The sequence below is a fragment of the Cyrtonyx montezumae genome, unplaced genomic scaffold, assembly GCF_038088225.1.
Source record: "Cyrtonyx montezumae isolate F1298 unplaced genomic scaffold, pur_monq_1.0 scaffold_8, whole genome shotgun sequence".
NCBI classification, from domain to species: domain Eukaryota; kingdom Metazoa; phylum Chordata; class Aves; order Galliformes; family Odontophoridae; genus Cyrtonyx; species Cyrtonyx montezumae.
The window spans coordinates 39,614,860-39,638,876 of NW_027072089.1; the positions used below are offsets into that span (position 1 = coordinate 39,614,860).

Sequence of the window (24,017 nt, forward strand, 5' to 3'; positions counted from 1 at the left end):
AGCACACTAGAAAACGTGGGTGATAAAGTTAGCCAGCTGCATTTTGTACACTTCATATAGTTCAGACACACAGTACTTTTGATCAGGTTTCTGCACCCGCTTCCTGTGTGTTTTTATTATCCCAAATAATGACATTTAACCTCAGATGACTAGAGTGCTGCTACTCCTGAGACTATATCCAACATGAAGATCCATGAGAGCAGCCACAGTCAGCTGACACGCTCCTGCATTTCCTTCCTAAGATCTGAAGACGGTGCAGCTTCCAGGAGGGTATTCTCTGGGGTCTGTCTTTCCAAGACTCTTGTAATTCATTTGAAATTATTCATGCCCCCATCTCAATTTCTTCAGATTTTCAATTTCTTTTTTTTTTTCTTTTCTTTTTTACAGCAGAGATATCTACATCCTGTGCAGCTCTTTATGATTAAGAGAAGACTACTGATATTGCAAGGACACGTGCAAACTAATAAGCAAGTAGCATATAATCATCTCTTTCTATACTGAACATACCCTCAGAGGTATGTACATTATCTAGAATTTGTCTTTTCATTACTTCTATGCTTAGAAATTGTCACCAGAAACAGGGAAGCACAAAATGAATTTACATTCATGCTGCAGTCTCAAAGCTTCCCAGCTTTTAGAATGCAAACGTGCAGAATTTTGTGGGTCTCTTATTTTGGGATGTTATATGTTTGCATCTCACATTTAGGTTCACTAGCAGGTTCAGAGGTGTGCCCCAATAGTCTGTAAATGTTGCTGTTATTTATTGATAAAACATAGGAAAAGGAGAATACTTAAATCTGAAGGAAGCTCTCCTTACAAGATAGTGCTGCATTTTTTTTCATATTTATGCACATATTTTCTTACTTCTTATGGAGAATTTGTTGCTTTTCTGAAGAATGAAGCTGGACTGGATTCAATTCTGTTCTGTTTGACAAATAACGGCAATGACTGATATTGATTTTTTCTCACACTGCTGATTTTATTTCAAGTGGCTGTTGGTTTAAGTGATCAGAGAGACTTTTATGGAAGAAATACTTTTCACACGCACAGTTTTTCTGAAGTTTTATAGAATATGTGCATTTTTGAAGGATGTTTTTAAAGTACCTTTTAAAGGTACCTTCCTCTTGAGAATTTGAAATAATTCAGCGGTACAATTAATTTGATCAATAACTGTTACATTCAGAGCATAACATGCATAGTGGTATCCTGTAAACTGTGGTAAACTACCACCTTCCCTACAGCTTTGGGCCAGATCACTTCACTAGCTTAAGGAGAAATACTGCAGAGAACACCCCTTAGATTGCCAATGCATCTTAATGTGTAACACAGTACTTACATCACCAGTGAAACCCACCCTAATGATGAAGGTTTCAGCAAAATACTCTTTCATAGTGAGAAAAGACTTCATGATAGGTGGCAAAAAGATGACCCTCTGTGTCTGCAGAAACAAGCATTGCACTGTTTGTGATAAGCACAGCCACCTGATATCCTAGGACTGTCACACACTGTTCTATGCTAATGTGCACCTCAGGGTAAAAAAGCTGGTATTAATAAAACCTCTGCTCTGCTTTTCTTGGAAGAGCCACTTCTGGCACTCAGAACAGCTCTCTGCTTCCATCCTCATACATCTCCAGCCTGCAGCCAAGAACAGCTCCCTGCAATTTATTGAATTAGTTCTTTAAAAGAACCCCTCACATACACTTTTTGCCGAGCAATTTTTTTCCCCAGTAAGTATCGTGCTGCAGTGACTGAGTGAGAAGAAGGCAGGGCAGGAGAGCACAGCTGAAAGAAGATGAAGATGGCACGGGTGACAGGAGGTGATATGCACAGGAGTAAGCTGGGACTGCCTTAGAGCTTTCTCCTTATATTCTCTCATATGAAAGAACTCAGATGCAACAGAAAGTTTTCTCCCTGTGCCACTTTATTTTTTTTTTGTTTCCAGTCTTGAACTTAATGTTGAGTAGAGCGCAATGATAATTTCTGTAGGAAACAAAAAAGAGTCAAACATGAGCCAGAAGTCAGACCAGTGCTTGGTTCAGTGGCTCTACGTTTAGAAGCTCTGCATTGGACAGCCACTGCACAGTGAATGAATGACTTCTTACCAATGAGAGTAAGCCATGTGGGAAAGCAGCAGTCAGACAGAAACAAGAAGAAAACTGCGCTTTATGGTGAAAATAAGTATGCAATTCAGCCGGCCCCAGAGCAGCAGAAATTATTCCTTCAGTTGCACAGAACATAATTCTTACGACCAAATTTTTGTTTAAAATATTTAAGATATTTTTTTTTCTTTCCCCAGAGAGGGCTGATATAGTATAACTCTTGATGTAAGGCCATTAAACCACTTCTGGGTTATCAACGACAGCCAGAAGGCAAGTACTGCTCATGAAGGACTCAGCTCAAACTGATCAACTAAAGGGCATGTGCATTCTCTACACAAAGAACAAAAAGAATACTTCCACACAAGTAGTTCAAGCTTAGTAAAAGGAATAAAGTTGAGATTAACAACCAACATTTTTAGCCAGCCAGCCACTCCCTGGACAAGGCCATCTCATTCTTACGCTTTTTCATTTGCTTCACATACAGTTATCAAAGCGATTAGCACTACACCTTTACTGTGAGTGTCAACTTAATTAGGTATTTCTGTCACTTCAGATTACTGAACTGTTACCATGCAAACAAAGTGGAAATTTCATCCTTTTAAAGACAAAATCTAAAAAAAAAAAAAAAATAAATTAAAAATTAACAATTGAACACAGCATAATAGTGTCTTTCAACACATTTCCTTCTGACTGGGAGAAAACAGCTGCTGGGTAGGTACTAAGCCCCTCCTAAGTTTTGTGTCTGGTGGTCTGCTTGCAGTGTGGTATTTATCTGTCAACTCATACTTCAGCTAAATACAAATTAAAAATATGAGAAAAATGCTACAGAAGTGATTGAAAGACCAACTCTGTAGCTAATAATCTAATAAATACTCTCCAAAATCTCTTCTGTCACAGCTTGGTCCCTGTAGAACGTACGGACAGCATAAACAAAACACAGATAGGTACAACCTAAAAACCAGGAACTCACTCCCAAGGGGTTAGTCCCCATCTACAGAGAATTTCTTCATGCATTTACCACTGTGCATTGCACAAGCACAGCCGGGCTGTCATTCTAGTTTAGTGACAAAGACTAAAAAACCTGTTCTCTCTTCATTATTCCTCCTCCTCCTATTTCTGCTAATGGGAGCTTCCACAGCTAAGACGGCTTTTATCCAACTTAGTGTGGAAAGATCTAGTAAAACACATAAACCAAAACTCATCATTCTACATATTTGAACAGTATTTTAGATGGAGAATAAATGATACAATCCGTAACAGATTTTATATGCATTAAACTCCATTAAAGTTTATAGCTTTTCTCATGAATGCGCTAATAGAAATTGAAACTTATAAAGGAAGAGAGACCAGAACTCAGCAGAAACGCTAAAAAGATCACTGATCAAGCAGGTAACTTCTCAGGAATGAAGTTAGGAAGGTGGAAGAAATACAAGCAGAGATTAAAAGGAGGTTCATCTGCTTGAAGAGGTCTCTCCAGCTGGCCTTCTGGAGAAACCAGGGCTGATTAACACTGCACGTACTTTGCTGCACCCCAAACAGACAAGGAATAGAATCACCTTTACTCCATCACAGCTGTTATAGCGCTTAACTTACACGACTGCTGAAACACCCAAATATTATTTAAAAGAAAACTGGAGAACGTAGTTAGGATTCAAGTTAACTAAAGCTGCAGCCTGCATGAAGACCCATGCTTCTGTGACTGAACCACGGGCACGTGTGAGACAAGCTCCTTATACAAACAGTCCAGTATTTGAGATCTGCCCAGGTGCTCTGATTGGTGTCTTTTTCCATGCCAGATGCAACAACCCCTTTTGGGACAGTACAGTGCAATGGCAATCTAATACCAATAGTATAGTAAAGAAGTCTTAACATACTTACAGTTGCATTTCTTCTGAACAAATCTAAGTTTACATGCTGTTCGGTAGGTGGACAAACGAATGCGATCCAGATCTTGAGCCCCTAGTGGAAAAGAATAACAGCAACATTTGTATGGAGTATGACCTACGTGTATCTTTGGCAACAGGGAAACCAGAAAACAGAAGTTGACTCTGATTAATTATTTTCAAGGCTAACTCATTTGCAGGGAGGGTAGTGAGTGATGGGAAAGAAGAGGTAGGAGCTACAGTGTTAAAACATTCTTGTGAAGGGAGGCAAGAAGTAGTCAGCCCACTGTGTCTGTCACTTTGAAGAACAATCTGGTCAAGCTGCAGGCTAAATGAGAGTGGCCAGGCTCCAACAGGATGAAAACCTTCGTCTAATTTTAATATTTAACAAATAAGTTTGGCTGCCATGCCAGATCAGAATTAGGTATTGCCAGTAAACCAAATTAGAAACAATACCATGCCTGATAGCAAACTGCAGAAGGGAACAAAAATACTGCAAGGAGCATGAGGCATTTTCCAATTCGTAGAGCTGTGCTCCCTGCAATGGAGATCTCAAAGAATCAGCTCTCTGGCTCACACATAGCACGGTCCTGTCTGCTACAGCTTAAAGATCTGGCAAGATTTCCAGAGTAGCTGTCCAGGGGACACAGGTAGAAGCTGACTGGTAGCTATTCCATGCACAAGAACAGCATAAAGGGACCAGGATGGGGGCAGAATGTGACACAGTGCCTTTAAGCATCCTGCTGATGTGTATCACTCACAACATTTTCAAAGAATCTCAGAAAGTAGATGAGTAGGTTGTTAATTAAATGTTTCTCCTTCTTGGCTGGTATGTCTAACCCAAGAAGTACTGTTGCATAGCTACAATATGGTCTATTAAATACAAGGCTGTTTATTAATTGCACCACACATTTCAAGGAGATGTTCAATTGAATCTTTTTATTTCTTTTTCACCATGTTTGCCACTACAATAAAAGAGTAAAAACTGTCCTGTTCAGCTGAGCAGTCTCCTAGGCAGGAAAGGTACCAACTTACAGAAAACAAAGCTTCAAAACAGAGCTTCTTCAGGACTGTCCACACAAGATATACTTAGGCTATAAGAAAAATGGAGTAAGACATCACAGAATCTTAGAATGGCTTGGTTTGGAAGGGACCCCAAGGGTCAGCGAGTTCTAACCCCCCGTGCCACAGGCAGGGCCACCAACCAGATCTGGTACTAGACCAAGTTGCCCAGGGCCCCATCCAACGTGGTCCCAAACACATCCAGGGATGAAGCATCCACAGCCTCTCTTGGCAGCCTGTTCCAACACCTCACCACTCTCTGTGAAGAGCTTTCCCCTGACACACAATCTATCTAAACCTTCCCTCCTTGAGCTTAAAACCATTCCCCCTTGTCCTATCACTGTCTGCCCTTCTACAAAGCTGATTTACCTCCTGTTTATAACCCCCTTTTAAATACTGGAAGGCTGCAGTGTGGTATTCTCACAGCCTTCTCCAGGCTGAACAAGCCCAGCTCTCTCAGCCTGTCTCCACAGTGGTGCTCCAGCCCCCTGATCATCTTCATGGCCCTCCTCTGGATCCTCCCCCACAGCTCCACATCTTTCCTGTATTGGATCTGGATGCAGTACTCCAGATGTGGCCACATGAGGGCAAAGCAGAAGGGACAATCACCTCCCTGTCCCTACTGGACACCCCTCTTCTGATTAAGCCCGGGATAGCATTGGCAATTCGAGCTGCAAGAGCACACTGCTGGCTTACATTCAGTTTTTCATCTACCAGGACCCCCAGGTCCTTCTACACAAGGCTACTCTAAAGGAGTTTCTCTCCCAGTTTGTATCCATATTTAGGATTACTCTGATCCAAGTGCAAAACCTTTGCTATGTTGAACCTCATTATGTTCACATGGGCCCACCTTTCAAGTTCACTGAGGTCCCTCTGGATGTCATCCCTTCCTTCTAATGTGTCGGTCCCACCACTCAGCTTGGTGTCATCAGCAAACTCGCTGAGGGGTGCACTCAAGTCTGTCATCAATGAAGATGCTGAAGAGCACCGGTCCCAAGACAGACCCCTGGGGACACTACATATCACTGGCCTCCACCTGGACGTAGTGCCATTCAACAAAAAACTCTATCTATGGCCTTCCAACCAATTCCTTACCTACCAAGTAGTCCTCCCCCTCAAAGCCATCTCTCTCCAATGTAGAGATAAGCTCTATTTAGAGATGGCACTATTCTGTTTTTATGTTAACGCTTTCTTTAGGATTCACCTTGACATTATTTAGACTGGCCTCTCAGCTTCACTGCTGTGCCTCCAGCTATATCGGCACCATCCACCCAAACTATTTTAAACAATATAGCATCTTTTCAAAGCAAAGTGAGACTCTGCCTCATTGTACATCCTAGGTTGCAGTACTAACAATTAAACAATTTTGTAGGCAGTAACATTGCTTTTTTTCTACTATTTGTACACAATTACTTCAGGACTGCATATTTTTGTTGATAAATCTCTGGAACGTACTGTCTAATTCTGACACAATTCATATTTTACCATAGTCTGAAACCTATTTGTCAAACATCTTCTGAAAATATTGTTTCTTTTACATGAAGAGTGCTTAAAAATAAGCAGAAAGATGTGTGGCAAATGGACTGAATTTGTAACTTGCCTACCAGTATTGCCAATAGCTTCTCATTCTCTTTGACTACTGGCACTGTTTCATCACCTTTTTTAAATGTTCTCCTCTATGTAACACTGTTGACTGTTTGAAAAAAACAAAGAGTAAGCTCCTCCTTCTTAAGAACAAGTTTCCTACTTAAAACGGCATGAATAAGAGAATTTTGTTGCTGTTCTGTGTAGTCTTGAACACAGCCCACTGCAATTTTAATCACAGACTTGCCGATATTACCACTAGAAACTAAAACACTATTAGCATCCTCTACATCATGTATTTTCTTCTAAAATTGTGGAGTTTAACTTCTTACCAGAAACACATTCTTTTTCTTTTTTTTTTTTTTTTTTTGTTTACAATTTTAGGAGTCTAGGTGCAAGATCAAGGGGATGTAAGGCACGCTAAGTGCTTATTTACTGTTAAACAGGGACTTTGAGGGCTTGTACGCAGATAAGAAACTTAAATGCAATGACAGCGGGACCACCTCCTGCTGTACTGAAGCACACCCTTCATATTAAGGCAGGAATTGAAGGTACTCTCCACATGCAAAATTGAGCATTTTCTGAATGCAGACATTTCTTTGCCTATGACATATTCAGTTTATCACTAAAAATTAGAGTTACCCCCTCCATCTTTTGATCAAGTTGAAACCTGATTCTCCAGAAGTGCACGAAAAGGAGGAAGAGAGGCAGGTTGTAACAATATGAGGCAACACACATCATTGCCTTTAATCACTATAGTATCACCAAAGAAAGGTAGGGGTCAAAATTCAATAATAAAAGAAGAGCTTATCCCCCTTACCAAGGAACAGAGAACACAGGAAACTCCTAAAAGAGCTTTTCCTAAGGCCCTTATATTAGGTTAGAGAGGGGTGGACCCAGGGCCCACCCCTTCCAGTTCCACAGGTGAACTGCTTCCACCTGTGCTCCCAGGGCTGGCTACATCCTTTCACCAGGTGCTCAATCACTGGTTCAGGCCACAACCTAATGGTTCCTATAACAGACAAATGGGAAAAGGGAAGAATACCTGACACAACAAGTAGGCACAAATTAATATGTCAACATGCTAAAATGTGAGAGAAAAAAACAGTAGTCATCTGTGTACAATACGGGAAAATAATCTCTCCCTGTTCTCCCAGTGCTCACTGTATACTTTCAGAATATTGCCTTAATTCCCCCAAAACAGCAAAGTAGCCTTCAACATCATGGAAATAAACCATAAATTCTCACTGCAAATTTGTAAAGAACGATCTTCTGGTTTAGGAGTTCATGACCACATCAAACTGACTCAAGGTAATGAAAGTTTTGCCACTGACTTGAGCTGATACAAAGCTCAAGTCTCCCACATAGGCTGGAGCACCCCCCCTATGGGGTCAGGATGAGAGAACTGGGGCTATTCAGCCTGGAGAATGCTCCTGGGAGACCCTGTAGCAGCTTTCCAGTACATGAAGGGGGCCTAAAGGAAAGCTGCGGAGGAACTTTTTATAAGAGCGTGTAGCGACAGGATGAAAGGAAATGGCTACAAAATTGAAGAGGGTAGATTTAGGAAGAAATTCTTTAGCAAGGGTGTTGAGACTCTGGAACAGGTTGCCCAGGGAGGCTGTGGATGCCTCCTCCCAGGAAGTGTTCAAGATCAGGCTGCATGGGGCTTTGAGCATACCTGGCCTAAGTGGGAGGTGTCCTTGCCCGCAGCAGGGAGCAAAAAAGTACAGGGTTACAAAAAACACAGGCATTGCTACAGGCTTGGGGCAGAGTAGCTGAAAAGCTGCAGGGAGGAAAAGGATATGGGGGTGTCAGTTGATAGCTGGCTGAACATGAGCCACCAAGAAGGTCAATGGCATTCTGTCTCCTATCAGAAACAGGGAAGGCAGCAGGAGCAGGGAGGTGATTGTCCCTTTGTACCTGGCACTGGTGAAGCCACACCTCACTCAATTGTACTGTGCTCAGTTCTGGGCCTCCTACTACAATAAAGACACTGATGCCATAGAGTGTGTACAAAGGAGGACAACAAAGCTGGCGAAAGGTACGGAGCACAGGTCTCTCAGTGAGTAGCTGAGGGGAATGGGATTGTTCAATCTGGAGGAGGCTCAGGGAAAAGACATGAAAGGAGATTAAAAAATGACCTGAAAGGAGATTAGGGTGAGGTGGGGGTCAGCTTCTTCTCACATGTAACTATAACAGAATTAATGGCTTCAAGTTGTGTCAGGGGAGGTCCAGGTTAGATATTAGGAAAAGAAAGAAATGCAAGGTATTGGAACAGGCTACCTAGGGAGCTGGTGGAGTCACTATCCCTGGAAGAGTTCAGAAAAAGGGTGGATGTTGCACTGAGTGATGTGGTGTAGAGCGGTCACAGCCATAGGCTGATGGTTGGACTAGAAGATCTGATTGGTCTTTCCAACCTTAATGATTTTATAATGCTATGAACAAAGCTGGTGGACAGAGTGGAATGGGCCAACACTGTTCTCTACAGGCTAGCTGAATGAGAAGTCCTTATTTAGCAGAGCTCAGGCTTGCAAACACACACCATTCAGGGCCTCTGAGCTCATCCCTGGAGAACAGTACTGACCACATTTGATTCACCAGAATAGCCCTGGCAGTCCAGTGTGCGCAGTTGCTCTGGTCCCATTAAACCTTTTTTCTTTAAGGCCTTACCTTTAAATTCAGAGAACTAAAGTCTTGATATGCAAGGCAGAACAGGGCAACCAGCTCCTAGTGAGGATCTGAGGACAAACAAACAGGCGCTGGGGGTAAAACAGAGACTCAACTCTTGACTGTTGGTGAAGGACAAGGATTTTCCCCATTAGTGGTAGGCAGCAGGAGGGAAAACTATGGGAAGCAGCCCGCTCCTCAGTGGGGCAGCTGTAAGGACATGGAAGAGAAACATCATAGAAGAGGCAAAAACCACCTCGTCCCTAATACTAAAAAAGCTGTGGGACGTGCAAGATGATTATGGCCATGATCCAGGAGAGCAGCTGGTTGCTACAGTGCTGGGCCAGTGGTCTGGAACTGGAGGGCAGGGAAGCTCAGCAGCTGAGTCCCTCACTAGGGAACACCTAACTCACGAAGTGAACAGAAAAGGGCCAGCTGTCTGCAGCCTCTGGAGGCAGCTCATGTCGAGCATGAAGGTGATTACCATCAAAAACAATGTAAACTACCAAGGGCAGTGGACCACTGCTGAGGAAAGTATCTGAGGGAACTAGCAGTGGTGGACAGGTTCTATAGCCACTTGGACAACAAATAGGACACCAAAGGACACCAAAGATCCAGATGCTGTACAATGCACACAATCCGTGTGGTGGGCTGGTATGCCACACACGAGTTGTATGCCTAACAGTTTGGTGACAACTGCCTGCTCAGATAGACATCAAGGTATCAACCACACAAAGACTGTCCTTCCAGCTTCATGAATTCAAAGAGAATCTCCCTTCCTCACCCTATGGGCCTGCATCTTGGCTGGAAAAAGACTGTCCCAAGAGGTTCAGTGACTCTAATTGAGTAACGAGCATTTCTTCCTACTTATCCCTACATACTATGGAAGGAGATAAGGTCCCACAGTAGTCTCCACAGTGCATGGAGGGAACTGGCTGGGAAAGACAGCATGGATTGCTCTTCCCTCAGGAAAAGGCAAACACATTTGTGGGACTGCTTTCACCAGAGGACCCAGGCAAACTTGGTGGGTAATGTGTGAGGTTGGCACAACCCAGTGCGTAGCCTAAAGAGATTTAACCTTGGGGGGAAATAACCCATGATTTGAATTGTAAACATCATAATTATGCCCAAGTTGTATATCATTGTTGTATGCTATCCTTCTGTTTCAAAGTACTGCAGCAGAAATCACCCGAAACAACAGATGAGCCTTGTAAGGATCTGGGCATGTGCAGTAGTGATCCAATCTAAGCTAGTTTCAGCACACAACACAACATACCGCCTACCCTGTCCTGAGTGACCACCATAACAGATGGTGCTCAAGACATGGTACAAATTAACTCAACAGATTTCTACAAACATTTGAATGGGTATTTTATGGACAACGGATGGGAATGGCTTTTAGACTAAAGAAATTATATCTGCAGCAATGCTAAAGGACTGGGAGAATGGTGGATAGTATAAGACCTGAGTATGATGCAAGAGATATGGAATAAGGGGTACATATTATACTGGGTCTGGTTGGGATGGAGTTAGCTTTCACAGCAGCCTGCATAAAGCTGTATTTTTGATTTATGGCTAAAACAGTGTCAACAATACATCAGTGTTTTTTACTTATTGCTGAGCAGTGCATCAAAGTGCTCTTACTTTTCCACCGTGCCCCCACAGTGAGTAGGCTTGGGGTAAGCAAGAGCTGGGAGGGGATATGGTCAGGACAGCTGACCTGTAATGACCAGAGGCATAGTCTGTATCCTACAGCATCATGCTCAGCAGTAAAAACTATGGGTAGAAGAAGGGGATGAGGAATTCTGTCTTCCAAGGTGGGCACTGCTTAGAGACTGGCTACTAGTCTGCTTTTGGAGACATTTCCCCCTCTACCCCCCTTCGCTGCAACCTGTGTATTTCAGCATATTTGTCTCAAGAAGTCATTAATTTAAACAATATAATATAGTGTAGAAAAATAAAAAGCCAGTGTAGGAAATTAGTTTCTCCTGATATTTGGTCAAATCAACCCATTTTCCTGTAGTTTTGTTCTCACAGTATTAAACTGTCTGTGAAACAAAGGTATCAATTACTTGAGATGGAAAGCTTACATAAATTTTACTGACACTGCATTGTAAGTGGCTTGGTCTAATGCACTGAAATTTCTAGGAAGTACTTACGCATTTCTGCAAACAGCTGCCTTCTTTCTGCCATGGTATTTCCTCTTTTCCCGCAATCTTCAATCATTCTGGAAGACAAAATCATGTGAAAACACTAAGTATTACTCCCAGACAGAATATTCATATTTAAGTATCCATAATTGATCCCGGAGAACCTCTGTGGATGACTGGTGCTCCACGTGTATTCAGTGCCTTTTGCCAGCCTCTCTGTGGCATGGTCTGGGAGAAAGCTGGTCCCAAAATTGCCCTCCATTCCCTAGACTCTGCTTTCAAGCATTTGTTTTCCCCCTCTCTATCTCCCAAAGGCAATGTTCAGTTTTTCCGCTTGATGTAACTAACTGACTTACATAACACAAGCTCTGAAATTCAGTTTAGGTTTTCTCAAATAAGGAATCTTCAGTTTAAATTATATAAGGGAGAAGAAATCATAAAAGATTCAGAAATTAGTTTATAGCTTAGAAAATGCTCTTCTAGCCAGTTCTGGGTGGAAGAGACAGAAAAAAATCACGCCACAACAAAATCCTTGCTCCACAATGTAACACCTCTATTTACTCAAGCAAATACACTCCAAATATTCATTCAAACTCAAGACAGTATGGTTCTGATTAAACGAGTTCCAGAAAAAGGCTCAGAAGTAAGAATATTTTGTCCCCCAGCCTTCAGAATATTAGTAAGAACACTGCTGCTGGACAGAGAATAGAGAAAAACTATGGATTCCTTCACAGCTGGCATTCAAACTGTAAAAGACTAAAGCTTTCAGAATAAAGACAAACATCTTTAGAATCACTTAAAAAATGGAAACTGTGTCAGTTTCACCTCTTCCAATGGATAGCTACTCTAGCACACCAAGCCTGGTTCATGCTTCTGACCTGCATTTTAATCTACATCCTTATTTCAACTAGTCTGTGTCAAATAACACTGGGCCACGTGGGATGAAAAGGAGATATTCTGTAGAGGAACAGAATCCAAAATAATCTGCTGTCTTCGATAGCAAACCCACACATGTATTTAATAGGAAGGATGAAAGTATTTATTGCTGAAGTCTACTATCTGCCTACTAAATGACTCAGGACGGAAGACTAGTTTCCTTTTATTTCTCAGAGAAAGGAAGGCAATCACATAGGATATTTCTGATTATTTTTTTTTCCCCATAATGCACTCTTCACATGTAGTGCTGGTACATTATAGCTGCCTTTTCCCAATAGCCTATTCAATTCTCAGAATATTGATAAAGGTTCTGCTCAAGTGCTGTATATGGTGGACATTTTGTGATGTGAGCAGCGGTCTCATTATGAAGAGGACAAAGGGCATGGCTGTACCATGTTTACAGGTATACTGAAGCTCACTCACGCTCTAATTTGGCTAGGAGTGATACAGATCTGTGTACCATGGCATTAAGCTGGAGCTAAGATATCCTGCCATTCTCTAGAGATAAGAGCCTTCAATATGGTGCTTTGCTGAAGTGGCCACACAGCTTCTGATCTGGAGCTAGTTTGTGTCTTGCAGGCTGGGAGGTGTCAAGGAAGGCTCACAACAATCTGCAAAATGAGATAAGCCTTAAGATACCCATCCTACATTCTAAGTAGCAATACTGTTTGTTCCTGAGCCAGCTTTTAATCTTTTCCCATAAAAGGTGAAAAATCATGTAATCCCACTAATCCCACACCTTTCTCCTTTTAATTGAACTTATAGTAGTGAACACTTTTGCCATGGGAAATCACTAGATCTCCTAACGCAGGTGAGTTAATAAAGCCGTTTTATAAAGTAACATTTTTTTTTATCAGGAAGAACAGTTGAGCGAACACTAAAAAGCAAATACTTTAGCTTAACACTTCTTATTTGTGGAGTGGTTCACAGAGCATCATATCTTTCTTTGATTTGTAGCATATTCAGAGATGTCCTACAGTGTACACACTGTTCATATTAACTGACCAAGACTGAGTCATTTTCATTTTGGTACAACAATTTTATTGTCGTCTTTCAGTTTCCTGATACAATTTATCCTTATAAACAACAGAGATTCTTCTCCATTGATTAATTTGGCATTTCTTTCCAGAAATGTTCAATACTATCCATCAAATAATCACTGGATTCACAAACATTCAAACCACTGACTTGCTTCAATGTTTACTGAAAAGAAAAAGGGTACAACTTTATTTGCACTTCCCTTATAACGCCCTGTGGATAAAAATGTTTAGTTACAGCTTTTAAATACTGACACAGCAATCACTGAGCAAGGGTTACCTGTGACTGTATCCACCACGTGAAAGCATTTTCCCAATCAAAACCAATGAAAAGATGCATTTTTCAAATCATGCTAATTCTACAGCAAGATCTCCTGTTCCTTCAGGGAGCCCCTTGCTAAAGTATCCTTGCACAGTGGGGTAAAAATCATCAACTAGTCTTCTCTTTTGTGCAGTTCATCCTTTTCTTTGTTTCACTCTTTATAGGAAGGGCTCTGTGGACCTGGTCATCATTTTTCAGAACGTCTCGTACCTACTGAAACACCTATTCACAGCTGTGAAAACACGAGTGTGCAGAAGCTTGAGTTACACGTATATAAATACAAGTAACTGTAAGACTCACTGCAATATTTTTTTGCAGATCTCAGGATAGCCTTCATCCAAAACACTCCTAAAATCCTCTGCAGCTGCACATATATCATTAAGCTAACAAGAACATTAGCAGTGACAGCATTATCAGAAGTATCTCCTGTCCCTCCCTTGCATCATTTTCTGATAGAATCAAACACAGATGATGGTGATCAATACTGTTATTTTTGGGTTCCCTCCAATAGGAATTCCAGAATGTGCCCAAGCCAAGGCTCAACTAACGACACTGGTGGTAGGTGTTGTGCATCTCCTCTTTACCCTGCTCACCCCTGTTCCAGCTCAGATATGCAGCTCAGCTATTTATCTCAGGTTACAGAAACTTGTGTTTTGGGATGTTCTCAGCTCAGTCCTTGGAGTTGGCCATGAGCATAACTGAGTTTAGCCATGTTCCAATATTTCTTGTCCGGCTTAAAACAAATGTCAATTAGAAAAAAGAAGTACCTTACGTTCTACAGCGTGAAGGAGCAAATCACCAAGTGAAGTTTAACATACCTTACAAAACAGAATACATTACCAGAGACATTTTTTTTTTTAAATATTAAATCTTGTACACTCTTCTCTCAGTAGAAGAGATATATTTGTCTTCCCTTGGTCCCTTCCACTATCTTTTTCCCTTTTCTCTCAGGGAAAAAGCTCCACTGCACACAGGGAGAACACCTACTGTGCATCTAATTAAAATTCTTGTCATGGACTAATTAGTAAGGTACTGATTAGCAAGGTATTAAGGCTTCAATGCATTACAGGCATTCTAGAGCAGAAATCATTAAACATAAGGTTTCCAGTCACCGAAAAGGATACCATGAATGTTTCACTGGTGCTTTGAGCTAAATACTTCTATACTGTCAGTAGAGTTGGAGGGAAAACAATCAATAAACAAATGGCTTAGCCCAGTTTGAGTTGTTCCAGTGACAGTTTCATCTTCACGCCTGTCATGCACCAAAAGCTTAGCTGGTCCATGGTTTAGTGTATTTTCTTTGCTTATAAAAGCTGAGAGAAAACATCGTATATACGTAAGGTGAGAACTTCTTGCCTTATTTTCCTTTCCTTTGCGCTGCTTTGATTTATGAGTAATATAACAACCTCTGTCTCATGAAAGTGTTTTCCTGGCTTTAGTATTTCTAGGATAAATGGCTTCTTATTAAATTCTGTTCGAAGTCATCAATTTGCATATTACCAGCTTCTTGAGCCCAGCAAAAGCAACGCCTGCTACCACTACACCATTTGCTCCAAAAATCAAAGGGAGGTAATTGCCTGTTTACCTGGAAAAGGAGCTGTCTTCTTGAGAGTTCCATAAATTCAGGAGGAAATTGTAAGAAATTCCTAACGTGACACGCGCGTACGTGCACAGTTTGATGACTCTGAGAAAAGCCACCCCCATTAACACTGTGACAAATCCCTGTGCTGTTTAGCTGTGACAGATGAAGTGCCACAGGGAGTCAGGAAGTGTGCCAGTGAGGAAAACCATACACTGAAATTGATTAATTGTGGCATGGAAAACTTATAAACTCCAACGTGATGGCTGTGACGCAGCTGTGCGCTTTTACACCCTTGACACGAGAGGCTCCGAGTCCAGATCAGTGACATTTCTGCCCGCCTTGCAGACTGGATAAAAGTTGCTCTTTCCATTGCAGCAGGCACAGAAGAAAAAGAAAACATTTCTGTCTGCCTGAGTCTTGTCCACTCATGCTCACTGCAGTTCTGAAGCGCTTGGGAATACACTGGGATGTAACTTCTAGTTGGAAGTTTTGCTCCAGAAGGTTGGAAAAACTGACAGTGAGTATAATGAGATCGCTTCAGAAAAGAATAACTTCACCCGGTAGAGATTATCAACAGGGCTCAAGCATCCTTTATCTGAGCAGCCTATATTTCCCTGGTGTGGAAATCTTCAATCCCTGATCTCAAAAACGACTTAATCTAACATGAAGCATCAAAATACTCCAATCGAAAAAATTGCTAAGGTATTTTTGGGAGTTGTAGGCATTAGGATGCACAGAGAATTGCAGGTTTCTCCATGGCTTTTCTTCATGCTGCTGGCAAATCAGATGCTATTTCACAGAATCACAGAATTGTAGGGGTTGGAAGGGATCATTGAGTCCAACCTTCCTGCTCCTACACTGCTGGTCAAAATTTAAAGCCACAGCATACACAATAGTAATGCTTTTTAGTAGCACAGACTTCTTGTCTGCTACTGCTTGGGACAGTTTTATCGAAGTGCTGTTGCTCCTTTTCAGGCATTTTCATCTCCAGAAATTCCAATTTATGGAAGTGAAAGAGCCTGCTAGGGTCCAGCTTATAGTGATCTGATGAGGAACTGAAAAAACTCCAGACAATAGCTGGGTTTGAAGCACTATTCACTCTGGGTTCGTAGCAACCTGAAAGAGCAGATTTTAAACCTATAGCTCTTTTCTCCTGTCCCATCTTCTCCAGATTTAGTCCAGGAAGCTGGGGGTTGCCCATTTAACTAGAGCAGAGTAATGGCTGCATATTTCAAGGAGAATTTGGACCAGAGGACAGAGGGTTAAAAGGGACAGTGGGTGCCAGCTAAAAGTGTATTTACAGTCACAAACCTCAGCAATTTTAATGACTGAAATCATCAAAGGCCATTTCAGAGTCCTCTGTCCCTTAATGGATTTACTGGTGCCTGATGAATGTCTTGTTCTACATCTTTTAATGAAGCAGGTCTGTAATAGGACTCTCAGAATTTTACATTTCAGGATTAATCTTTGGCACTATAATAAAATTGTTCAATGCTCGTTCCTGAGGCTAGGTATAATTGCACTGCACTTTCAGTGCTTGTTTGTATTTTAGCTAGATGAGATTTTTTCAGCGAAGGAGACAAAATGAAAGCTGTTGCTAAGCTTACATCCAACGTGAGCCTCTGCAATTCTCCATCTACTTATTTTTTGTCATACTGTTGCAATTTTAATACTGTGTAAAAAAAAATCTATTTGTTCCTTCAGCAAAATGTGCTGCTCATTTTTAAGAAAGAATTTTCCACCAAATTTTTCATCAGTTCCCCCTTCAGGAGCTCCACAGTCTTAGAAGGAAACTGTAAAAAATGCCTAATAAGGCACCCACTGCAACCCATTTTTGTTATGCACAGTATCCAGGGAAGTCTGAGTGTTACACAGACCTTATTTGCAAGGTCTGAAAAGCAAACTCTGACAAATTTTGACAGTATAAAGAGAAAGGGACAATATGGAGGTAGAAAACTCTTACCACTCCAGACAGGAAAGAGTTAAGAAGGGCAGTACTCAAAACTGTCACGCACAAGTTGCTCAGATATATTTTTCCAGCCATGTGCTTTCAGAGTCAGCCTCCTTGGGACTTTAGAGACTACTCTGTTGGCTGAAACACTGACGAAAAACCAACTTCCAGTGCTTCAAATACCTTTTCACTCTCTGAGAGTATAAAATGATCCAACAGAATCATTTTGTTCAGCTCTGAAATCATTTTTTTTTCCAGTGCTTCACTGACATAACTTCTGATGAACACTTCTGATAAAGAGCAACAATTGATTTCAGCTAAATGGCGCAGATTTAAATACAGCTCTTCAATTCTATTCAAACACTGACTTCAAATTATATTTAGTCCAAGTTCATTTAATATTTTAAAACAAATTAAGCAGATATTGATTTTCTTTATATTTCACAATGTTTCAGAGCCTTTGTACAGCTGAGAGGTTGTTAAGAATAACTTCTGCTAACAGTCACTTCTTTTTTTATTACACTAAAAACACATTTCAGAAAAAGAACAAAGCCTCAAAACTCAAGAAACAAAAACTGACAACATGCAATGCCAAATCTGCTTGTTTGATGTGTTAATCTGTTAGTGAAGCTTTGCCATGCCTTCCTCAGGGACCTGGATTTCACCCAAAATGTAGTTTTTCATTCTACATTTGGGCTTTTAAAACTATTTTTCTGAAAAACAGGATCGATATTGTATTGATTACCTCTAAACACTCAAGTTTGCAATTCTACTTCTTTCATTCGGTTAGACAAAGAATAGCTTGTAGGGAAAACCATAATGAAACTCAGGGGATAAAAAGCTATAAGAACTTTTATCACAGGAAGTATGTAATTGATACTCCAATACTTTGGTATGATGCTCTTCTCACAGTTTCTTTCATTCACCATTGTAGTGGCACAAAGGAGGCCACAGGATGTCAGATATAATTAAACTCCTTCTTAGTCAAAGAGTTCTTTTCAGTTCTTCTTGTGCTAGCGTAATTAAAACCAAATTCATTTGAGTAAGCTGTCAGTGACTGTGTTGGGAAGCATTTCCTGGCATCTGCCAATTTTAATAAGACAAGTTGTCAGATTTTGTAAACAGGGATTTGATGATTATTTGCTGTAGGACAGTAGGTAGAATTATAAAACCATCTAAATAAACCAAATATTACCTATGGGTGAAGATACATTTCTAGGCAATTGAAGTTATTGAACTCCTTTGCGTGCACTGTGAAAATCTTTCACTGAATGTTTTGTCGAGTAGTCAAAGAAATTAGTTAACAGGGAAGCTGCTGGCTTTTGTCACCTTATCTGATCAATAGTTTCAGCATCCAAACTATTAATTGAATAGCCATTGATTTAGAGAAGATGAAACAACCTTAGTAGCTAAGATGAGTTTTCCGTTATTCAACTGAGATGCAAGAATTTAAGCTTTTTCATCTTTATGCATGAAGTAGGCCCCTCCAGACTTCTTCTACTTTTTATTTTTCCTAAATATTGTAACAAATACATTCATGAAGACGTATTCTCAATTCTATCTCAACAACATAGCTAAGAAAAAAGATTCCCATGGAAATCCAAGTTCCTAAGAAGATCTAATTCAGAGAAGCATGGAAAACAAATTACAAATGAAAGACTGATGAAGCACTCAGGAAAGTCTTCACATATACTCTTTCACAGTGGTAGCTGTTAATTTGTCTTAAGTTCAGTAATAGCAGGCGCTAGAAGAGGAGACTGGAAGTAGGATGGCAATTACTGAATTTATGAGTGTATTTGGAAAAAGTATCTTCTAAGAAAAATAAAAAAAAAATCTGATTACTGCATCTTTATGACTCATGCAGAGAAAAAACAGATTTTTAATGCAAGTATATTATTCTGTGAGCTGATCTGACTGATATCAGAAGAAGGCATTTTGGCAATCAGCTACTGTCAGAGAATAAGGAAATGGGAGATTTTCTCATTTTTACAAGAACATATCCCTTCTGTGAGTGGCCTGATGACTTGGTTAGAAGTGGTATAACCTTACCATTTTGGTAGCTCAAGACTCTTTTAAAGCAGACATCAACTTGTTGCTTCTAATTCTATTTTCAAATACCAGATCATATTTAAGAACACAAGTCTAAGTCTTATTATAAGTCTGTGGTGGGAATACCAGTGCCATATGAATTGTTTAAATTATTTCATTTGGCAGCATTAGCCACAACAGTTCAGTTCTCGAGATACTCAGCTAAAATACTAACTACAGAAAGTCAGTGACTGAAATCAGTGTCTGTACATTCTTGTTCTGTACCTGCCTGCATACCCGTGAATAATCACATAACCAGTACAGAGAGACAGTCGTTATATCCAAAAGAAACATAACGGGTAGCCTGGCAGTACCATGTGATAAGAGCATAATAGCAGAAAAAAAAAGAAAAAACAAGCATCAAGACATCTAAATTTGTAAAAAAAAGTAAATCATCAGAAATCACAGCCAGATACAAACATTTCTGTTGTCTCCTAGCAGCGAACACAAAGGAAAGGCAAACTCAGGCTCCAGTTCAACAAAAGCTGTCTTTATCATGTCCTTATTCAGCAAACCCTTCATACACACATTAAAATTAAGGATACGCTTGAACTTCATTGTGGTGACTAAGTATTAGGAGAAAAGGAATGGACTGCTGAAATGGACTCAAAGATTTTTCTATTTTGTCCTTAATAAACATCTAACAGAAAAAGATGTCTTTGGAAATGGCACTTTAAGGAGTCAGAATACCTTTCAATACATGACTATCCTTAGTCACATACAGAGAAGGATTTAACAAAAAAAAACCAAAACTCCACACACCACCTAGAAGTTTACAGAGTACTGAGGTCACTTAGAAAGCACATGGAATTAAAGAGAAGAGGATAAAACCCACAGGAATCTATCCTTCTTTCATCCTCTCTATTATCTGGGTGTATGTTGAGAGGCTATTCAGGACACTAATAAAAGTGAACTGTGGTAAGGACCTACATTTTATGTCAGTTTATACATCGCTGATTACTCCTCAAGTATCCCACCACAGAAGGCTAGCATAAGCTTTTCTGTTACAAAACTGCCTTTGACGCAAATATATTCTGTCTTTGCCTCCCAGCAAATTTAGGCCTCCTGTTGCTGAACTACTTTCATGCAGAATTACCGGATCCTTTCTCTTTAGGCTGGATAACTCATTTCAGTGATTAATAAGGTGCAGCTATTTATTCAAAGCAGAAATTTCTGCAAAACTAACCATTTAATAAGTAATAAATTTATTTAATATTATGGCAATCTCCATCCTCACAAATATTAGACACAAGGCGATGAGGGACCATAATAACTTACATAAAAAAGAAAGACAATAAAAACCTCTTATTTCAATGGGTTAAGGACAACAGGAAATCTAAACAAACACGAACTGAAAAATGGCTAGTCTGATATGCGCTACTAGCTAGTTTATTTTCTCAAATAAAAAACCTAGTACACCAAATTTTTTTTAACCTAATTAAAATCTGACGTTATTTTATTAGGGAATATCACCATTACAATAGCGTACAGAAGAAAATGAAATACAATATAATTATGTAGCAAATAGTCTTAGACATTAAGCCAGAACACAAATCTAATGTTTGAAATATGGGTTGCAAAGCTAATAGCTGGTGATGCCTGTAAATGGATAAGCAGAAATATCTTCCTTTGTATGATTCACTGATCTTGCTCTTACTTAGATACACCCAGTAACACTGTTTGGGCCATGCTAAACTTGAGTTACTGCTGTATATGCAAAATATGCTTGAAGAGGAACATTTTTAACAAAAGAATATTAATTATATTGTGAAGGAGTATTTAGGTTACACACATCCCTCCAATGCAGAGTAAGCTTTTCAGCTGGTAGAAATACACTTGTGAGCAGACGTTTATCTGGAGAAATTTCAGTGTCCTGATTTTACCTCTCAGATGGCAAGAAGAGAATGTGAAGAAAGCAAAGGGGAGAACAGCAGTGCAGAAGAAGGTAACAGCTCATTAGGCTGGCAGCTACATTTGTGGGGATTCCTTGTGTGTTTTGAAATCCCCCAACAGCTGTTAAAGAGACTTTTGTTCATGTAAACCTAGTAGATAGTTTCTTAAGGAGCACTAATGTAAGGGCAGTCAAAACAAAACACACTCCAATGCAAGCATAGCAATGGATACACAAAATGCACTGGCCTTTGTGAAAAACTTACTTCAGCAACACTAACAACAGGTTACAAGAGGTGTCAAAATTGCCAAGACACTGTCACATGGCAGTTTAGATCTGTACATGCTTCTGTCATGCTCCACAAAAGATTGAACTTCCTTGGACTAATATCTCAGTATATCTTCCAAGATCTAATTTTCCTTCTCTTCCTGCTCAGGTCTATTACCCTTTACATTTAGTACAAAAATAAATTTATATTTAAACGCACACCTAAAGCTACGAAGGAAAATAAATGCTTTACATACTGTATAAATATCTAAGGAGGGGGAGGCAAAGGGACGAGGCTGCACTCTTCTGTGCAGTGTGTGGTTATAGGACGAGGGGAAATGGCCACAAACTGAAGCATAGGAAGTTCTGCACAAATGTGTGTGGGAACTTTTTCCCAGTGCAGTGACGGAGCAGTGGCACAGCTGCACAGAGAGGTGGTGGAGTCTCCTTCTCTGGGGACGTTCCAGACCCACCTGGACGCCTACCTGTGCAACCTGGGCTAGGGAGCTGCTTTGGCAGGGGGTTGGACTCCATGATCTCTAGAGGTCCCTTCCAACCCCTACAGTTCTGTGATTACACTGCGTACATCTCCCATTGCCAGGAAGAACTAGCGGCCTGAAGTCAACATTTTCACTGGTGCCTGCAGAAAATCTAAGAGGTCATGGAAGCACTTTTGCAAGACAGGCATGCACACAGACCATGCTGGAGTGCACAGCTGGAGCAGTGGCCAAACAACGTGGCTGTGTCCCACCAGAGTTGGGGCTGATCTCTGTGCCGTGAGACTGTGGAAATCTGACAGACATCATCTTCTTCCTTCTCCCATGCTGTTGTCAGCTCTGAAGGTTTTGATCAAGCTGGCTGTGACAGACAGTAGCTATGCAGTAATCCAAGACAATCAATCAGTAAGGTTTTGGGGGTACCTGGCAAAATTAAATCAGTATGACTGCAAGTTACTCAACGGCTACACAGGACTTCCCTGTACCTGTCCTTAGGTCACAGTCACATTCAGAAGCAGGACTTAAAGCCCCAGCAACACTCTATAGCTGAATTGGCTCAAAGAACACCCAGTGGTGCAGTCTCAGGCACTGAGCTTCTAGCTACAAAAGTGTGATTTGCAAGATCCAGCACTCTTATGCAAGTATATTGCAGACTGGTGACCAAGAACAGGTGGCCATCATGTATCAGGTAGGCTCACAAACAATGAAGGAAGTTGAAGAGATGGTCAACACATAAAGAAGACAGCCTGTAGCAGTGAAGACGGTGCTAGGGTCTCCTGCAATTTGCAAGGGATGATGTATTTTGGAGAGAGATATACCAGTACTAAATGTTAGTAGATAAGATAATTTTTTATGTTAAATACTTTGGTTCTGAATAGGTGTAACACTACAGAAATACTATCGGTAACAGGTACTCACCATTTGTAACTGTATCCTCAGAGAGACCTGCTGGGGTATTTTGCCCACCACCAGGGATCCACAGATTACGCCCCAAGAGCATGAGCACTGCATGAACCCTCTGGAAAAGAGATTATCTACCTAGGCTTCAATGTTAACCAAAAAATATACTGGGATCAACTGTGACAAGCAAGAAGTACACTTGTCTGCACAGTTAGTACCAGCAAGTAGCTACAGAGCCCTTCCACTCCTTGAAGCACTGCTCATGATCTCCACTGAGCCAGCAGACAGCTCCTAGGTGCAATGCTCCAACCACACACCAAACAGCAACTTGTTTACTTCACAGAACAGAAATGAAGAGAGCTCCATGCTAGTCAGAAGTCTCCCATTGCCGTCTTGACAAAACCACGTACCAAGACAGCCAGCCGAAAGATGGAGCAGATACACTGATACAGAGGTATCTGACTTGAAGTAGCTTAAGCGGATTTAAACTAAGCTGCTTAATGATACTTGAAAACAAGAACAAGTGCACTTCGAGTGCCATTTGCTTAACTCTCAGACCACATCTAATATTCTTCTGAGCATTACAGCAAAAAAAGCACCAGTGGTTTGTATTATCAAATGCATCAAATCAGAGTAAGCAAGAGACGTTTTCCTTGTTTGGCTCTGGTTCAAGCTCATTCAACTATTACACTCTGGTTTAGGCACCTAGTTGTCTGAAAGCTATTGACAGTGGAAGGAGTGAGGAGACATGGGGAAGTAATCAGAGGACAGAGACAGGACGGTCTGATTTCTGGGAAGAGAGTAACATCAAACCTACACAGTTTTGCTGAATGCTGATGAACTGCAAATAAAATAGTTGTATACTGTTGATGTTGAGAGAGGTGAATTATTAGGTATGATACATAGGGTTTAACAGAGAATAAAAAGAGTGATACCTAAATACAGAAGTCGTACCTCACCAGGGAAACTCTGAAGTGATAGATATATTAGGCTTGGACAGTCTCTCAAGAAATGTGGAGAATGCCCTACAGTCTGGCTTTTAAAATTATCCCAGTAAATCTTTATCATATATATTGTAGGTTCAACTGCATTTTCAGTGAG

At 40.7% G+C, this 24,017-nt stretch overlaps 1 protein-coding gene across 9 annotated transcripts in view; it reads right to left on the reverse strand.

Moving 5' to 3' along the window:
• DTNA (dystrobrevin alpha) overlaps positions 1-24,017 on the reverse strand; it is a 167,288-nt gene that overhangs the window by 81,326 nt on the left and 61,945 nt on the right. For 8 of the 9 annotated variants that reach the window (XM_065751950.1, XM_065751949.1, XM_065751943.1 and 5 more), the window contains exons 1-2: positions 11,455-11,539; positions 3,978-4,058 (exon numbers count right to left, since the gene is read on the reverse strand). In XM_065751950.1, coding sequence (XP_065608022.1) covers positions 3,978-4,058; positions 11,455-11,539 — 166 coding nt within the window. Of the gene's footprint in view, positions 1-3,977; positions 4,059-11,454; positions 11,540-24,017 lie in introns of those variants that run through there. The other variant, XM_065751940.1, reaches the window with a different exon arrangement.